Source organism: Oryctolagus cuniculus, chromosome 5, assembly GCF_964237555.1.
Source record: "Oryctolagus cuniculus chromosome 5, mOryCun1.1, whole genome shotgun sequence".
In the NCBI taxonomy this organism is placed as follows: Eukaryota; Metazoa; Chordata; class Mammalia; order Lagomorpha; family Leporidae; genus Oryctolagus; species Oryctolagus cuniculus.
The window spans coordinates 112541337-112560116 of NC_091436.1; the positions used below are offsets into that span (position 1 = coordinate 112541337).

The 18780-nt window shown below is 40.2% G+C and overlaps 1 protein-coding gene across 4 annotated transcripts in view; it reads right to left on the reverse strand.

The window, feature by feature from the left end:
- Positions 1 to 628: 628 nt before the first annotated feature.
- The window catches only part of BEND6 (BEN domain containing 6), a 66031-nt gene continuing 47879 nt past the window's right edge, over positions 629 to 18780 (reverse strand). For all 4 annotated transcript variants that reach the window (XM_017345217.3, XM_017345218.3, XM_002714516.5 and 1 more), the window contains exons 5-8: positions 12377 to 12597; positions 10439 to 10631; positions 9472 to 9608; positions 629 to 1973 (exon numbers count right to left, since the gene is read on the reverse strand). In XM_017345217.3, coding sequence (XP_017200706.1) covers positions 9481 to 9608; positions 10439 to 10631; positions 12377 to 12597 — 542 coding nt within the window. In that variant the 3' untranslated portion in view covers positions 629 to 1973; positions 9472 to 9480. The remainder of the gene's footprint in view (positions 1974 to 9471; positions 9609 to 10438; positions 10632 to 12376; positions 12598 to 18780) is intronic.

An 18780-nucleotide genomic window follows, 5' to 3' on the forward strand; every position in this document is an offset into this window, starting at 1 on the left:
GTTCACTCCCAAATGGCTGCAACAGCCACAGCTGGGCTGATTCCAAAGCCAGGAACTTTTTCCAAGTCTCCCACGTGGGTGCAGGGGCCCAAGCACTTGGGCTATCCTCTCCTACTTTCCCAGGACCTTAGCAGGGAGCTAGATCAGAAGTGGAGCAGCCAGGACTTGAGCTGGTGCCCATATGGAATGTTGTCACCGCAGGCAGTAGCTTTAGCTGCTATGCCACAGCACTGGTCCCTGATAAGAAGATCGTAAAAGTCTCAGGAGGGTTAAGGAACATATTCTGAATAAAATATGAGAATTAGAATGATACCATGCTTCGTATAGCAGAGAATTGTCTTATTTAGCAAATAAAAATATATGGCATTCAATTGAATTTAACTTTCAGATGAATGAGTAATTATTTCATGTTAAGTTTATCTCAAATACTACATGGGATATACTTAACACTAAAGAAAATTCTTTGTTCACCTTCTCCAAATTTAACTGAGCATCTGCTATGTTATCCGCAATCCTATAGTTCCAACATTGGACCTAACTCCAGGATGAATTTGGAAGAAGACTCACCTTTTTCTTCCTCTAAGAAATAAAAAAAAAAAAAGCAATAATTAAGAAACAAGAAAATGCCTTTTATCTTTTCAATGGGATTTATTTATTTTTGAGTAAAAGTAGCAAATTTTACATAAATTATTTCCTTAAGAACATTTATTTTGTACAACCATACTAGTATCAAGCAACAGTTATGGAATGTTCCCTGGGTCCACGATACTGAAATTCGTAGTTATTGTAGCATTCTCCTTCTCAAGTTAGAACGTGACCGTGTGCACTGAGGAAGCATGGCTTCACAAGGCAGAGTCCTCACGTGTGCCAACCAGTCATCAAGGCCTCTGGAAGAAGGATGTTTTATCCTTTGTTGACTTACAAAGTGGTATTTTTCTTTTTGTGTGACTACCAAACTCATAGTGTTTTTCAATTTGTTTTTCTTCTGCTACAATAAAAATAAACCAGTAAAAACTAAGCAGTGGCTCTCGGTTCTTCACTGAGATGCTCGCCTGGTCTGTCACATGTACTCTTTCCATGATTTCTCTTCATTAAGCTTTGCTAGCATGCTTACTGCTAAACAAACAAACCAACCAAAAAAAAAAAAAAAAAGGCAGGGTAGCAACATAACCAGCCAAACACATATGATGCTATATCTCATATAGAATGTTTTAGATTTTAGGTGATATTGATGTTTCTATTACACATCTTTTTAATATGCTGTGGACAACAAGGTTATCCTGAAAGTAGACACATTGTTTTAACAATCACAAAAACTTGAGTTTGTTTTTCAGGACTATGTTAGAATAATTTAATATTTAAATGAAAAGATTTTGCTGCTCTCATGTTTTCATATGTCTATTTTATAGATTTTTAGATAACAGAATACTCCTGAAATTTTATTGCTAAAACATTATTACTTGGTTGCACATGATTATCAGATTTTAGGCTGATTTTGCTGCACTTATACTTGTGAAAATTGATTATTTCACTGTTTGCTTTTCCAAACATGTGCTTATTCTAGTGATCTAAAAACTGTAACGGGAGTCCTTGGTAATAATAAATGTACAATGATTGGTTAGAAGGACTAATCTTAGGGGTTGACGATTTTGTTGCTATATGACCTCGACTATTCTGTACAGATAAGTATTTTGTGATAGAAAAATGCATATTTCCAAATAAATCATATGGCATGCTTATTTGGTACGGATTCTCTGGTTCGATGCATCACTGTATTTAGGGTGGAATCTACATGCAGCTTCGTCAGCAAGCTCGTTGCTCCATTGGCAGAGCCCAGTGATGGCACAGGTGTCTTACAGCCTGTCACTGCACACGTCCCTCTGTGCTCACTGCCAGGGAGTTTGCAGATTCTCCAACAAAATCCAATGCTAGATTTAAAACTGAAGATGGTCTGTTTTGGATACCTGTAATACCTAAAAAAAGCAAACGTTAAAAAGGCAAATGTATTAAAGTTTTAGAGTACTTTTAACAGTTGTATGAGTTATTTCTATTTTCTACCACAAATTTGCACCTCAAGTATAAATTGTTAGGAAGATCTGTCCCCATTAAGGTACCTTAGGAATTGGTTTATGATCTATCTGGAAGAATTTCAGCACAGAAAAAAAAAGTATTTTACATTTATATTTATTCCAAGTAACTTTTTTTATAATGATTTTTTAAAAAGATTTATTTATTTATTTATTTGAAAGGCACAGATAAAGAGAGAAAAGGAGAGAGAGAATCTTCCATCTGCTGGCTCACTCCCTAAATGATCTCAACAGCCGGAACTGGGCCAATCTGAAGCCAGGAGCCAGGAGCTTCTTCAGGTCTCCCAAGTGGGTGCAGGGGCCCAAGCACTTGGGCCATACTCCGCTGCCTTCCAGGAGCACCAGCAGGGAGCTGGACTGGAGGTGGTGCAGCAAGGACTCAAACCACAGCCATATGGGAGGCCAGCACTGCAAGTAGAGGCTTAACCTACTATGCCACAGCACCATCATCTCCCACCAGTCATTTTAAGCTATGAACGATTCTCTTTTTTTTTTTTTTTTTCAAAAAGATTTATTTACTTATTTGAAAGGCAGAGTTGCAGAGAGGGAGCGGGGAGAGACAGAGAGAGAGAGAGATCTTCTACCCACTGGTTTATTCCCCAAATGGCCACAACAGCCAGAGCTGGGCTGATCGGAAGCCAGGAGCCAGGAGCTTCTTTTGGTTCATCCAAGTGGGTACAGGGGCCCAAGCACCTGAGCCATCTTCTACTGCTTTCCCAGGCCTTAGAAGAGAGCTGGATTGGAAGTGGAGCAGCCAGGACTTGAACTGACACTCGTGGGGGATGCAAGCATTGCAGGCAGTGGCCTTAACCTACTGTGCCACAACACCAGCCCCAAAAGGTAATTTTTGATCAAATATACTAGAGGATAGTCTAAATTATTTTAATATTTCTTCTATAAAAATACCATAGCAAAACTGCTGTCAAACAAAGAGGCAACAAAATTCTATGCAACCCAGAAAAGTTGGATAAAAATATTGTACAGCTCTTAACAAAAATATTATGCATGAGGAAGTCATTGTCATGCAGCTGGTTGAACTGCTGCTTGGGATACCTGCATTCCTTATCAGAGTGTCAGTTTGAGTCCCAGCTATTCTACTTCCAATCCATCTTCCTCTTATGGTGTCCTGGGTGGCAGCAGATTATGGCTTCAATGCTTGTGTCCCTGCCACACACATGGGAGACCTGGCTGCTGTTCTGCACTCCAGCTTTCAGCCTGGCCCACCCCTGGCTGTGGCATCTATTTGGGGAAATGAACCCACAGATGAAAGAGATTATTATGTCTCTCTCTCTCTTTCTCTCCACTCTGCCTTTTAAGTAGATGAAAATAAACACTTTAAAACCACTGTAATTTTTCCTACAATATGTAATTTAAGAAATTTAACTTAAAAATTCTGCAGTTTTCATCATTTATTTCCTTTTAAATTAATATTCAGAGTTGTACTTTATTATATGTTCACACTTTTGTATTTTTTCCTTTTTTATAAGATATTTATCTGTTTTCATTTTATTTGAAGGACAAAGACAGACACATGAGAGAAATGTTCCATTTACTTGTTCACTCCCCAAATGCCTACAACAGCCATGACTGGGCCAGACTGAAGCCAGGATCCCAGAACTCAGTCCAGGTCTTCCACTTGGGTGGAAGGGATCCAAGTACTTGAGCCGTTATCTGCTGCCTCTAGGATGCACATTAGTAGGAAACTAGTCAGCAGTGAAGCCAGGACATGAGCCAGGCACTCTGATGTGGGATGTGGGCATCCCAAATGGTGTCTTCACTGCTATGCAGAATGCCTGCCCCGCTTCTCCTTATGGAGGTGATTACAAATTCTGCTAAGTTTCAAGTTCTACAAATCCTGATTCTGTCCCTGAGATAGACAGTATTATTATCCTTGTTAAATTGAAGTTTGGAGATGTCAAGTGATTTTTCAAAGTTCACCTGATTTTAAAAAACAGAGCAGGCATTTCAAACCAGACTTTCTGTCCCTAAAACATAAGCTAAATGTGATGGGCAATTTTATTTTATTTTTAAAAGATTTATTTATTTATTATTTGAAAGGCAGAGTTAGAGAGAGAGAGAGAGAGAGAGAGAGATCTTCCATCTGCTGGTTCACTCCCTAAATGGCTGCAACAGTGGAGCTGGGCCCATCTGAAGCCAGGAGCTTCTTCCGGGTTTCCCACGTGGGTGTAGGGCCCAAAGACCTGGAACATCTTCTACTGCTTTCCCAGGCCATAGCAGAGAGCTGGATCAGAAATGGAGCATCTGGGACTTGAACTGGTGCCCATATGGGATGCTGGCACTTCAGGCAGTGGCTTTACCCACTATGCCCAGCGCCAGCCCCGTGATGGTTAATTTTATGTATTAACTTGACTTGGTCCAATACCAGCCAATCTAGATGTTGCTGTCAATTTATTTTTAAACGTGATTAATATTTAAATCAGTACACTTTGAATTAAGCAGCCTCTTTCAATCAGTTGAAAGCCTTAAAAAGACTGAGGAGCCGGAGCAAGAAGGAATTTTGTTTTCAAACTGCCTTTGAGACTCAAGACAAAAATATCAACTCTTCCCCGGGTCTCCAGCCTGCTGGGCTGCCCTGCATTTCTAGACTTGCCAACCCCCAGAACTGCAGGAGCCAATGCAGTAAAATCTGCCTCTCTCTCCCTCTCTCTCTTTCTCTTCCTCCCCCTCCTCTCTCTCTCTCTCTCTCTCTCTCTCACACACACACACACACACACTATTGGTTTTGTTTCTCTAGAAAATCATGCTCAATACAATGAGAAATTCAGAGAACCGGATGCTGCTGTTGGCTCATCATTGTTGCAAGCCATTCGACTTTGACAGTTCACTCAATCCTTTTAGACTTTAGTTTCATTATTTCTAAAATAAAGAAATCATATTATACCAGGGTTTCTCAATGGTGGCACTTACTGATATTTTGGAGCTGTGTGTATCTGCTCCAGGTGAGGCAGTGTGGGTGGGTAGGAGTTGGGGTGGGCCTAGGGGTCGGGAGAACAGTGGACAACTGTGTCCTGAGCATTTTGTAAGATGCTTAGCAGTGTCTCTGACCTCTCCACTAGATGCCAGTAGTACCATCCAGTTGTGATGATCAAAAATATCTCTAAGCATTTCCAAATGTCCCCTAATGGGAGGAAGGGTCAAGTCACCTTCATTTGAGCAACACTGTGTTGTTATAATAAATGCATAAGTAATGCCATGTTAGAGGCAGCTTTGTTAACTTCATGAGAAACTGGTCATTTAGTGGGATGTAGCAGCAGTGATAGCCTAATACACTGTGATTCCTATGAACCAGAAAGATTGGTGCCGTCAAACTCTTGGCAAGCGAGAGCTGCAGGCAACTCGAGGGCAGCCACAGGAATGAAAGAGAAAAGATGAAAAAAAGAGGAGGAATAATTTTCAGTTCTGACCGCAGAGCAATGAGCCTTCACTGTGAAACAGCTGCCCTTTCAAATCCAAGCCACTAGCTGCAATCTGAGCTCAGTACTGGGTGGAGGGCAGAGTCTACCACAGGGACCACAGGTGGGCTCTTCTCAGCCTCTTGGATGCATAGGAACTTGTACACACCTGCGTGGTTTTGCAGTATGTATTGTCTTGCTAATAGCTATTGTAGCACAGTTCTTTCTCCAAAGAAATTTTTTGTGATAGGGCAGGGTCAGGGTATGGTTTGCCTTAATTGGTGCAGTCATCTTTAGGTTCTGTGAAATAAGGTGACCCAGAATAGAATAGCAGCATCCCACTAGATGGTGCTATATCAGACTAATTCATCAAACATGTCTCATTTAGGTTGTAGGAAACCCTGTCTTTCTCACGTTATTTTCCTATGTCATTTTGAAATAATTTGAATTCAGCTATACTTAAATGACACATACTGCGCAATTAAAAAAAATTCCATTTTAGTGTGTGTGTGAGGCAAGGGTAGGGAGTAATGGGTGGGAGAGATGATTTCCTAAGCATTGTAACGTGTTTAGCAATGTCTCTGGCCTCTGTCTCCACATGTGATCGAAAATGCAGGAATTACTAGTCTAAGCAACTTGCCTCTACAAAGCAAAGGTCCAGAAGGCATGAGCATGTATTGTGTTTATACAAAAGGTTTTTCCCTTGCTTCAATGTTAATTAATGCTGCAGAGAAGTGATGTCATAAAACTGCTGTCAAATAAAAGCAAAATATCAACTTTAATTTTCATTTCTTCAACAACCTGCTGGCTTATATAGTCAGAATTTTGTACCTACCCTTGGTAGTCTGAGATATTAAAAAGGCAGAGGTTATGATATTAAATGCTTTGCAGAGTGCTGAGGTATGATAGTATGCTCCTAAAGAGCTGTGTAGCTTGGAGATCTGGTTACACAGCATTTAGAAAGGGAGCCGGACAACTGGGTGACCTCATGTCAAAATGAGAAGTTCTAAGGGCCCATCTAAGCATGATTAAAAACTTGTGAAATTCACAATCTACTGAAGTTTATAGTCATTTGGGGGAAAAAAGGATGCAAATATACTTACTGTTTGTAACTCCTTAGTTCAGTCTACTAGTATGTATGAGCCAGGGAAAGAATCCCATCACAGTTGTTAAAGATAGTATTTTTAAAAAGAAGAGAAACTGGGCCGGCGCCGTGGCTCACTAGGCTAATCCTCCGCCTAGCGGCGCAGGCACACCAGGTTCTAGTCCCGGTTGGGGTGCCGGATTCTGTCCCGGTTGCCCCTCTTCCAGGCCAGCTCTCTGCTGTGGCCAGGGAGTGCAGTGGAGGATGGCCTAGGTGCTTGGGCCCTGCACCCCATGGGAGACCAGGAAAAGCACCTGGCTCCTGGCTCCTGCCATCGGATCAGCGCGGTGCGCAGGCCGCAGCACGCTGGCCGCGGCGGCCATTGGAGGGTGAACCAACAGAAAAAAGGAAGACCTTTCTCTCTGTCTCTCTCTCTCACTGTCCACTCTGCCTGTCAAAAAAATAAAAAAAAAAAATAAGAGAAACTACTGTAAATTCTCAACAGAGCTGGACATACTTGTACAGCAAAATAGATAAGGGATCCTCAAGCAGGATGAAAGTGCTAATCCTCAATGGGTAGGGAATGGGGATGAGTTAGTGTATTAAATATAATTCAACATTAAATTTAAAACCCAGTCAGTGGCTCTGCTCCATTCCAGCTTCATGCTGATGTACACCTTTGGAGGGAGCAGGTGACGGCTCAGATGTTGGGTCCCTGCCACACACATGGGAGATCTGGACTGAGTTCTAGACTTCTGGCTTTGGCCCTTGGCCTGGCACTGTTGTTGGATGGAACTAGTGGATGGAACATCTCTCTCTGTCTCTCTCTCTCTCTCTCCCCTCCCCCTTTCCCCCTCCCTCTCCAATAAATATACAAAAATTTAAATATGGTCAGAAGAAATAGAGAGTAGTAAAATAGTGTGAAAGGGGACTAGAATTATGCAGAGAATAAGCAAAGTAAAAGTCAAAAGTAGAAAAGAGGCCGGCGCCGTGGCTCACTAGGCTAACCCTCTGCTTGCAGCACTGGCACCCCAGGTTCTAGTCCCTGTCGGGGCATCAGATTCTGTCCCGGTTGCTCCTCTTCCAGTCCAGCTCTCTGCTGTGGCCTGGGAAGGCAGTGGAGGATGGCCCAGGTCCTTGGGCCCTGCACCCGCATGGGAGGCCAGGAGGAGGCACTTGGCTCCTGGCTTTGGATCGGCGTAGCGGTCTGCAGCGCGCTGGCTGTAGCAGCCATCTGGGGGGTGAACCAACAGAAAAAAGGAAGACCTTTCTCTCTGTTTCTTTTTCTCTCACTGTCTAACCCTGCCTGTCAAAAAAAAAAAAAAAAAGTAGAAAAGAATAAAATGGTAGAGAAAAAGGGACACCCAGTGGAATTTACTCTCATGAGTCACCTTTATGTCTCTATTAATCAATGAAATTATTAATAACACAATCATATGTATTTTTCATCAAAATAATGAAAAAAGAACAAGGTAAGGACAAACCAATGCACCAGGATGTTGCGTTGCTAAAGGAAGCATAAAATTCCACTTCACAGTTTTACCTGAGGCCAACCCTGATTATAAAGTGTATTTTCTTCAAAACTTACACTAAAAATATTTTTTCTTGAGGGCTGGTATTGTGGCATAGTGGGTAAAGCCACTGCTTGTGGTAGTATCCCTTATGGGCGCTGGTTTGAGTCCTGGCTGCTCCACTTGTGATCTGTCTCTGTGCTAATGTGCCTGGGAAAGCAGCGGAAGATGGCCCAAGTGCTTGGGCCCCTGCACCCACTTGGGAGACCTTGAAGAAGCTCCTGGCTACTGGCTTCAGATCCATCTCCGTGGCCATTTGGGGAGTGGACCAGCAGATCGAAGAAACCTCTCTCTGTCTCTCCCACTTTCTCTATAACTGCTTTTCAGATAAATAAATAAATCTAAAAAAATAAATACTTCTTAGTGTAATTCACATATCTTAGCAAAAATCCATATTGAACTATCACAACTGATTCAAGATTTAAAACCAGTGAGAAACAGGACAGGTGTTTGATGCAGAGCTAGATACCACATAGGAAACCCACACCCCATATTGGAGTGCTTGGGCTTGAATCCCAGCTCTGCTTCCAATTCCAGTTTTCTGCTGATACACAACCTGGGAGATACCACGTGACAGTGGATACCTGCCACTCATGTGGAAGACCCAGATTGAGTTCTGGGCTCCTGGCTTCATTTTGGCCCAAGTCCTAGCTTTTTGGGGGATTTGGGGAGTGAACCAGAGGATGGAAGATATCTCTGTGTCTATCTGTCTTTCTCTCTCTGCCTTAAAAGTAAAACTAAACAAGTGATTTTTAAAAATAAGAACAATGTGAAGCAGCATGGAGGATGGTGGAGGAGACCCCTCAATACTTGTGGCCAGTAGTTGGTGTATGTGTCAGGCCACTGTCCAGAGCTATAAATTCAGTCTCATGGATGTATCAGAGATTCCCCAAGGATCTGAATCTCCTCTGTTCTAAAGCCCTTCCTAAATTTTCATGTGTCCCTCCTTTGGCTTCTTTGTAACCCTAGGCCCAAGTTAACATGTGTACTGTGAAGAAAACTTTCTAAATAAAACACATTTGGTGAACACTAACTACTAAATGGCCTTTGTAGAGATTTCTGGTGCACATGGGCATATTAAAAGCATTCAAAAATATCTGAGAGGTTCTGTGTAAGGAAAACCTATGTGACTGAACTCATGATTTCTCAAACTTAAATCTCTTTCCCAGTCCCACCATTCCCTTCAGTAACACTTTTGGCACTTCACAGGCCACTAAATACACTAGTAGCATATTTAGAAAAGCATTTCAACAGATAAAAATATTACAGTATTTTCTTGCCACACTGAGAGGGTTGTGAAGATTTAAATGACTTACCAAAATGATCTACTTAATATCCTGAGAGTTAAGATTTTTGCTTAAATTTGGCTTCTTGGTACAGTTGTTTAGCTTTTGCCCTATCATTCTCCTAATTGAAACATCATCTGTATTGGGAAATAACTGTTTTGTTACACCTGTAAAAAAATACCAACAAAATACTCGATGAGGACTTTGCATCTTAAGATATGAATTAAGGTAAAACATCAAGCATTCTACATTAAAATTTCACACCCATTTTACAAAAGTAGCTCAAATGCCTATGATACGTTTAACAAGTGAATATCTAAGAAGGTCTCTCACAGCCAAGCAGGAGATACCAGAAAGTCTCTATTATAAACTGAGAGCATACACATTTATCCTTCTGAAGCACCTCAACTTTAACACTACTACTTGCTATGAACTCTAAATCTTTCTCAAAAATAGTAGACATATATTTTCATCCATTCTTTACTTCAGTTGAAACAAGTAGATTGTGACTGATCCTTTTCTAATTAAAAAATGATACATGTAGAGCTTGGGTTCAGAGAATCCCTAAATTTTTTGGATGTTTTAAAAAATTAGTTGGATAATCTAGAGGATTTTATTTAAGGAGATTCATTAACTTAAAAACCATAAATAAGATAATCAAGTTGACCTCTGTCTTTCTAGAATAAGTGATGAGGAGTATAATTAAGATAAGAAAGAGAAAACAAGATATAAGCAGTTATTCAAATTTTATTTTAAAGAATTTTGAAGATTTACTTTCTAAAGTTATAAATTATATTAATTCAAAATTTAATTTCATTTTAACAATCAATGTAAAGTTTCTCTATTTTTTCCCACATTTAAATAATGCTTTAGACTATCCTAAGGGTTTTCTCTGATAAAAAGAAAAAAAGCTGACAAAAAGACCATAAAAAATCATGACCTGAATGATAACATAATTTCAAACTCATGTGACAATATAATGCAATGGTATTATCACCTATGATTTCTTGAACTTCATTCTGATTCATGGCTGGTTTTACAGCTTTGTCCCTGGAAGTAGAAGATTTTGCCCCTGTTAGGCTGTGTGTAGCCATATATTCATTTGTGTAAAGTACTTGCATTAAATCATTAATAAACTTCTGAGGCTTGCTCTTATTACACCGGGCAATCTGCCATTTTTCAATCTTGAACTAAAAAATAAAAAAAAATTGAAATTAGAAAACTAAAAGTGACATCTGGAGAAATATATTTATAAATATATTCGAATCAAGACCTATCAGAAAACAATGTAAACATTCTTTAAGGTGATATTTTATACCTTTGTTAAAGATTTATTTTATTTTATTTCGAAGGCAGAGTTACAGAGAGAGAGAGGGATAGACAAAGAGAGAGGGAGAGACAGAGTGAGAGCAAGAGTGAGAGTGAGAGATAGAGATCTTCCATTCATTGATTCACTCCCCAAATGGCTGCAATGGCCGAGGTTGAGCCCATCCAAAGGCAGGAGCCAGGAGCTTATTTTTGGTCTCCCATGTGGGTGCAGAACCCCAAGCACTTGGGCCATCTTCTGCTGTTTTTCCAGGTGCATTAGCAACAAGCTGGGTCAGAAGTGGAGTAGCCGAGACTTGAACCAATGCCCAATATGGGATGCTGGCACCACGGGTGGCAGCTTTATGGTGGCAGCATTACTGGCTATGCCACAGTGCTGGTCCCTATGTATTATACTTTTAATACATTCAGGGATTAGAGTTGAATCCTATCTTTGAGGTAATTCTCAATATTTATTAGGGATTTACTACAGGGCCTAAACAAATTCTTGATATGTCATCTAGATCTGGTGCTTTAAGGATTAGTCCTGTCCTCAACATTTCATACTATGTGTGGTAGACACAATAACAGCCCCTTGAAGATGTCTACTTCCCACTCCCTGGAAGCTATGGATGTGCTACCTCACAGAGCAAAAACAATTTTGTAGATGGGATTAAAGTTAAGTACCTTTACATGGAAGATTAGCCTGGCTTAGCTAAGTGGGTCCAATCTAATCACACAAGTCCTCAAAGGCAGAAGGGGGAGGCAGAAGAGAAAGAAAAGAGAGAGAAGAAAAGATTTGAAGAGAGGGACTTGACAGGCTATTGCTGGCTTTGATGAATGAGGAAGTGGGTCACAAACCAAAGAATGCAATCACCTCTAGAAGTGAGAATGACCTTCAGTTCACCGTCAGCAAGAAAATGGAGAATTCCACTCTACAACCACAAGAAATTGAATGCTACCACAGCTTTAATGAGCATGAAAGCGAGTCTCCCCTAGAGACTCTAGAAAGGAAAGCACCTGCTGATTTCAGTCTAGTGAGAACTGTACAGACTTCTGACCTAGAGAGCTCTCAGATAATAAGTTTGTGTTATTTGAAATCAGTAAGTGGTAATCTGTTACATAGCAACAGGAAGCTTTTTCACTAAGATTCAAATATTCTGAATGCTAGATTGCTAGTATTTAATTATTGCTTTTGAAGATGTATTTTCCTGGACTGATAACTAATTCTAACAAAACTCTTCTTCTGAGCTTCTGTTTTTTCATTAAGAAAAACTGGGGAAACCAGAAAAAGAATTGTGTTCAGTCAGCATGCAGAGTCTGACATTTACCTTCTCATTGATGTAACTTTCATAGCCTTAATGCATAGGTCCTATCACTGGCTTAAGAATTATATAGTTTAATAATTTGAACTCTGTCCACAGTTTTCTTCAGTTTCTAAAGTAGGCATTTGTTTCACAAATATCAATTTTTATTATAAAAATAAAAGAATTTAATGCAACAGGAGTATTACGGGTGTGAGCTAAATTTACCTAAAGCTAATGATAGAACAATGACCATTTCTACTCTTATTTTAATTTTTGTGTTTAACTGTACCCCAGAGGATCACAGGACAGGTGTTCCAACTAACCTGTTTCTCATCAACATGATGCTCTTCTTCTGCCTTCAAGGAAATGGGTGAACTAGAATTAGAGTTAGAATTACTGCATGTTGAGGCGAATGAATCTGGTGAGGAGTTGTTTGTTGCTCTCCAGAGGGTGGCAGCAGTCGTAGACATGGTTCCTCCACCCTTAAGCAGGGCCTCCGCCATCCCAACCAATTCTTCAAACTGAGTGACGGCCTGTGGTAGCACTAAAATGGTAAGAAAAAGTAATACTTTATAAATACAGTTATAACAGGTGCATATTTGTTGTAGATGTATACATAGAAGTATGTGTAACAAATGATAACATTTGCTACCTTTGGAAAAGAAACATGCTGTTTGGAACATACTTTTCATCAAATAATACTTGCTTGACAATAAATCAATTTAAAAGAATTTGGTTATTGCATTTAGATTTATAAGCACTACTTTGAAACTAAAAGGATGTTTTTAAAAGTTTACTATTATTTCAGGACATACTTCAGGGCAGTTGTTATCAAAACAGCATGGTATTGGTACAGAAACAGATGGATAGACCAATGGAACAGAATAGAAACACCAGAAATCAATCCACACATCTACAGCCAGCTTATATTTGATCAAGGATCCAAAACCAATCCCTGGAGTAAGGACAGTCTATTCAATAAATGGTGCTGGGAAAATTGGATTTCCACGTGCAGAATCATGAAGCAAAACCCCTACCTTACACCTTACACAAAAATTCACTCAACGTGGATTAAAGACTTAAATCTACAACCTGACACCATCAAATTATTAGAGAGCATTGGAGAAACCCTGCAAGATATAGTACTGGCAAAGACTTCTTGGAAAAGACCCCAGAAGCATAGGCAGTCAAAGCCAAAATTAACATTTGGGATTGCATCAAATTGAGAAGTTTCTGTACTTCAAAAGATACAGTCAGGAAAGTGAAGAGACAACCAACAGAATGGGAAAAAATATTTGCAAACTATGCTACAGATAAAGGGTTAATAACCAGAATCTACAAAGTGATCAAGAAACTCCACAACATCAAAACAAACAACCCACTTAAGAGATGGGCCAAGGACCTCAATAGACATTTTTCAAAAGAGGAAATCCAAAGGGCCAACAGACACATGAAAAAATGTTCAAGATCACTAGCAATCAGGGAAATGCAAATCAAAACCACAGTGAGGTTTCACCTCACCCCAGTTAGAATGGCTCACATGCAGAAATCTACCAACAATAGATGATGGAGAGGATGTGGGGAAAAAGGGACACTAACCCACTGTTGGTGGGAATGCAAACTGGTTAAGCCACTATGGAGTCTGTCTGGAGATTCCTCAGAAACCTGAATATAACCCTACCATACAACCCAGCCACACCACTCCTTGGAATTTACCCAAAGGAAATTAAAATGGCAAACAAACAAGCTGTCTGCACATTAATGTTTATTGCAGCTCAATTCCCAATAGCTAAGACCTGGAACCAACCCAAATGCCCATCAATGGTAGACTGGATAAAGAAATTATGGGACATGTACTCTGTAGAATACTATACTGCAGTCAAAAACAATGAAACCGGTCATTTGCAACAAGATGGAGGAATCTGGAAAACATTATACTGAGTGAATTAAGCCAGTCCCAAAGGGACAAATATCATATGTTCTCCCAGATTGGCGACAACTAACTGAGCACCAAAGGGGAAACCTGTTGAAGTGAAATGGACCCTATGAGAAACAGTGACTTGATCAGCCCTGGTCCTGACTGTTGATGTACAATGTAATACTTTATCCCTTTTAGTATTTGTACTGAAACAGTATTTTACACTTTGTGTTTCTGTGTGGGTGCAAACTGATGAAATCTTTACTTAACATATACTAAATCAATCTCTGTATATAAAGATAATTGAAAATGAATCTTGATGTGAATGGAATGGGAGAGGGAGCGTGAGATGGGAGGAGTGCGAGTGGGAGGGAAAATATGGGGCAGGGGAAGCCATTGTAATCCATAAACTGTACTTTGGAAATTTATATTTACTAAATAAAAGTTAAAAAAAAGTTTACTATTATTTCTAATGACGAGCAATGCTATTTGAAGGTGTTGAATCTCTTGTTTGGAGACATTACTGATTCTATAACCAGTCACCTTCTGGCAGCTCACATTAGGCTAGTTTAAGTGCCAGGATTTAAAATTAGCCATTTCTCACAGATTAAATGAATTTTCTGCAGCTGTTGTGTATGGTTTACCAGGGAGTCAAATTCCATCAAATTAGTAAAGACATGTTTTGGTAATCAACTGAACACTCTCTTCGTTCTTTTTGTTTTTTAATGGAAACTTACACATTCAAAGTTTTCATGCCTCCATGTATAATAGTCTCCTCTGTTGTTATATCTAGTTTGTTTCCTAAAGATAAATAACATGTTGTTGGAGTTGGAAGAGACCTTGAACCCTGTCTAATTCAATTCCTCACTTGATGTTTGAGGGCACCGCCAGCTGAAAGGGGAAAAGACTCTGTACCCTTTTTTTTTTTTTACTTCTCTGAAGCATATTATTGAGATACAATCTTTAGAATAATTGTTGGCAAGTTGAAATTAGTACATCTGGTATATATTAATAGGAAAAACTACTAAAGAAGAAAATTTTATTTTCTAGGTTTTTTTCAATAAATATTTATGAAGCTCCTGTCATTTGTCAGAGTCTTATTCCATCAGTAGTTATTTATTAAGCATTTAATAAATTTATCTATCATTTACTCTTATCAGGTACTGTTTTGAAACCTTTAGTGATATTCCCTCAAATCCTCATTGCAACTTTCTGAAATAGGTGTTATCATCACCCCAATTTATAGATGAAGTCAGTTAGGCAAAGTCGTTAAATAACTTGTCAGGGGCCACCTAGTTAATGAAAAGAAAAACTAAGATTCAAATTCAGAGCATCTGGCTCCCAAGACCAGGTTATGTAGAATAGAAACATTTACCAACCACTAAGCTAGGTGCTTGGGATAAAACTAGGAGCAAAACCAGACAGAATCCATGTGCTTTTGGAGCTAGAGTCTGAGGGATGAATGGACAGGAGGACATGATTCACCTAACCATACTGTGTAGTAAGAATTTTGTCCTTCTCCAAGACAGACCTGGTCTTGGTCCCAGCTCATGGGAGGTAACATCTAAACTCCTGGGAGGCAGGTATTTGGCCCAGCAGTGAAGCTGCCCCTTGGGATGTCACATCACATATTGGAGTGCCTGGGTTCAAGTCCCAGCTCCACCCCCTATTCCAGCTTCTTGGTAATGTGTATCCTGGGAGGCAGTGGTGGTGGCTCAAGTAGTTGTACCCCTGTTGCCCATATGGGGGACCTGAATTGAGTTACAGGCTCCTGGTTTTGGCTTGGCAGAGGTTCAACCATACAGGAGTTTGGAGGAGTGAACCAGTTGATGGGCACTCTGGCCATAGTGAGCAGTAAGCCCCTGGGACCACACCTGATAGTTTATGCTTATGAGATGACTCTGCTTGGGGCTAGTCACACTGAATAGTCTGAGGGTGGAAGGTGGCCACAGCCAGAAATCCAGGAAAACCAACTATATGACCTAGAGTCTGTTCAATCATATGAGAAACCAATCACTCACATCTAAGTAATGTTGCCTCAATAAAAACTTTGGACAATGGAGCCCGGTGAGCTTCCTGAATGGATGCTACTCAGTGCTTATTGTCACACACAGATGCTAAGAGGGTAAGGGATCCTGAGGACAACATAGTTTCATATTTAGAAACCTCCCAGACTGTACTGTCTTTATCTAGCAGATTCTAATTTGTATCCTTTCCCTGTAATAAGCACAACAAAGAATATAATCAGTTTCAGTGAGTTCTGTGAGTTTTTCTAGAAAATTATTAAAAGAGTGGTTTTATTTGAGAGGGAGAGTGATAGAGGGAAAACAGAAAGAGAAGGAGGGAGGGAGAAAGTTTCCATCTATTGATTCACTCCCCAAATGCCTGGGAACTAGGAACTCAGTCCAGGTCTCCCACATGTGTAACAGGGACCCAACTACTTGAGCTGCCTCCCAGGGTCCACATGGGCAGGAAGCTGGATTCCAGAATAGAGCTGACACTTGAACCCAAGCACTCTGATATGGGAAGTGGGTGTCCTTAGTGGTATCTTAAGCACGTTAAACGCATGGTATCTGTTCCCTGAATTTCATGTAGATGGGTAGTTAGATCTGAGGGCTTCATCATATTCAGGTAGTCTTTTAATTTCTATCAGGTGGCGTAATGCATGGTCAGCTTTTTTGCGATATTAGTGGCCAGTGATGATCACCTCTTAGATTCATTACATGTTAAGGGGTTGCCAAAAGTTGCTATTTGAATTCTTTTCTTTATTTATTAGCAGAAATTCTTCTGTAAAGTGAAACTTCCTCTCACCAACTATTGGGTTATCCAGAGGTACATTCCATATAGTAATGACAGGATAAATGCTTGAGGGGTTATTTTGGTTTCTATTTGTCAGTTTCCAAAATTAGTTGATTCTTTCAGATAATAATTATGTTTTTGCTTTAAAAATATCACTATGAAGTCATACTTTAAACAAACATTGGCCCCTATCATTCTTTTTGATGCTGTTTTTGAAGCGCCAGTCGGTAGAAGCTCTTCTAGTTGACACAGTTGTTTATAATTAATGTGAACAGATTCTTTTCCTTTTCCTTTAGGAATACAGCTGCCAACTTCTGATATATAAAAAACTTTTTTTCAAAGGTAGGTATTAGATATTGGGCTCCTATTATGTACTAGGCATTTGTTATTTTTTAAAGAAGTCTTTAATGAAAAACAGCAGCCCTCTACCCTACCATTAACCACTGTTGGTTACGGCTCCTACAGGTCTCCATTTACAATTCATTTACTTGTTTCTCCAGGTATTTACCTTCATAGTCTTAAATAATAATAGGAAAATACAATTATTTCTTGATTGTTTTAAGATTCAATTCTTTACTGACTTAGAACTGTGTGGTATGAGAATGTAGCTCTTGTTCCACTCCTCTACCAACCACACAGAAATATTAAGCACCCAGCACTCACATGTAAACATACACACACTTTTCTTTTTTTTTTTTTTTTTTTTTTTTTACAGGCAGAGTGGACAGTGAGAGAGAGAGAGACAGAGAGAAAGGTCTTCCTTTTGCCGTTGGTTCACCCTCCAATGGCCGCCGCGGCCGGCGCGCTGCGGCTGGCGCACCGCGGCTGGCGCACCGCACTGATCTGATGGCAGGAGCCAGGAGCCAGGTGCTTTTCCTGGTCTCCCATGGGGTGCAGGGCCCAAGCACTTGGGCCATCCTCCACTGCACTCCCTGGCCACAGCAGAGAGCTGGCCTGGAAGAGGGGCAACCGGGACAGAATCCGGCGCCCCGACCGGGACTAGAACCCGGTGTGCCGGCGCCGCTAGGCGGAGGATTAGCCTAGTGAGCCGCGGCGCCGGCCCAACATACACACGCTTTTCTCCATTTCCCTCATCCTGTGTATTCTAACAGGATTGCTATTCAGTAAATATTGTGCTTACATTATGATAGCAATGTGAACTTTATTCATGATTCCTTTCATTTAAAACATGACTTTGTACCTTGTAGTTAAAAATTGTCTCCTTTTTTTTTTAGTTGGTTTATTACTTTTTTCAACTGTTTCTTTCAGTAACATGTCTCAACTTCCCACCAGAGATGGAAAACATTTTTCCAGTGTGTTGTGTATAACCTGCGATCAATCAATTGCATGTTTCTCTCAGTGATGGCTCTTCTGCAGCCCTCCAGAAACAGACTACCTGAGAGGTGACCACATACTTGTCACCCTAGGGCTCCACTTCAGTACCGCTCTGTGCGACCTCCCTGTGTCACTCCTGAAATGGATCACCTGTTTTCTAGGTAGCATTTCTTTCTCTTTCTAGGCTTACTGTCTCATTTTGAAGGAACACATCCTACACGAGCTTCTGAAAAAGAAAACCTGGGAAGTCCATTTTTGAGATTTTGTGTGACAATACTTTTATTCTACTCTTATCCTTGGCTGACACTTTCAGTGAGTTCAGAGCTCTAGGCTTAAACCATTTTCCCACAGAAACTTGAAGGCATTTTGCTTACGTATGTAGGAACTTACAATATTGGTGATGAAAAGCCCAATACTGTTCTGATTCCCAGTCCTTAGCGTGTGATGTGTTTGTTCTGAAACTCTGAGTCATCCTTTTGCTTGGGGGGGGTTCCCTGGAATTTCACAATGGTATGCCTTGTACAGTCTTCTTTTTTCTTTCTTTCTTTCTTTATATTGGGCTTTTGGTGGTACTTTCTTATTTAATGAAACTTTTATTTACTTGTCTATTTTGTTCATTCATCTTCTCAGGTAGTTAGGACAGTGCCTCACATATCCTAGGGACTTTAAAAATAT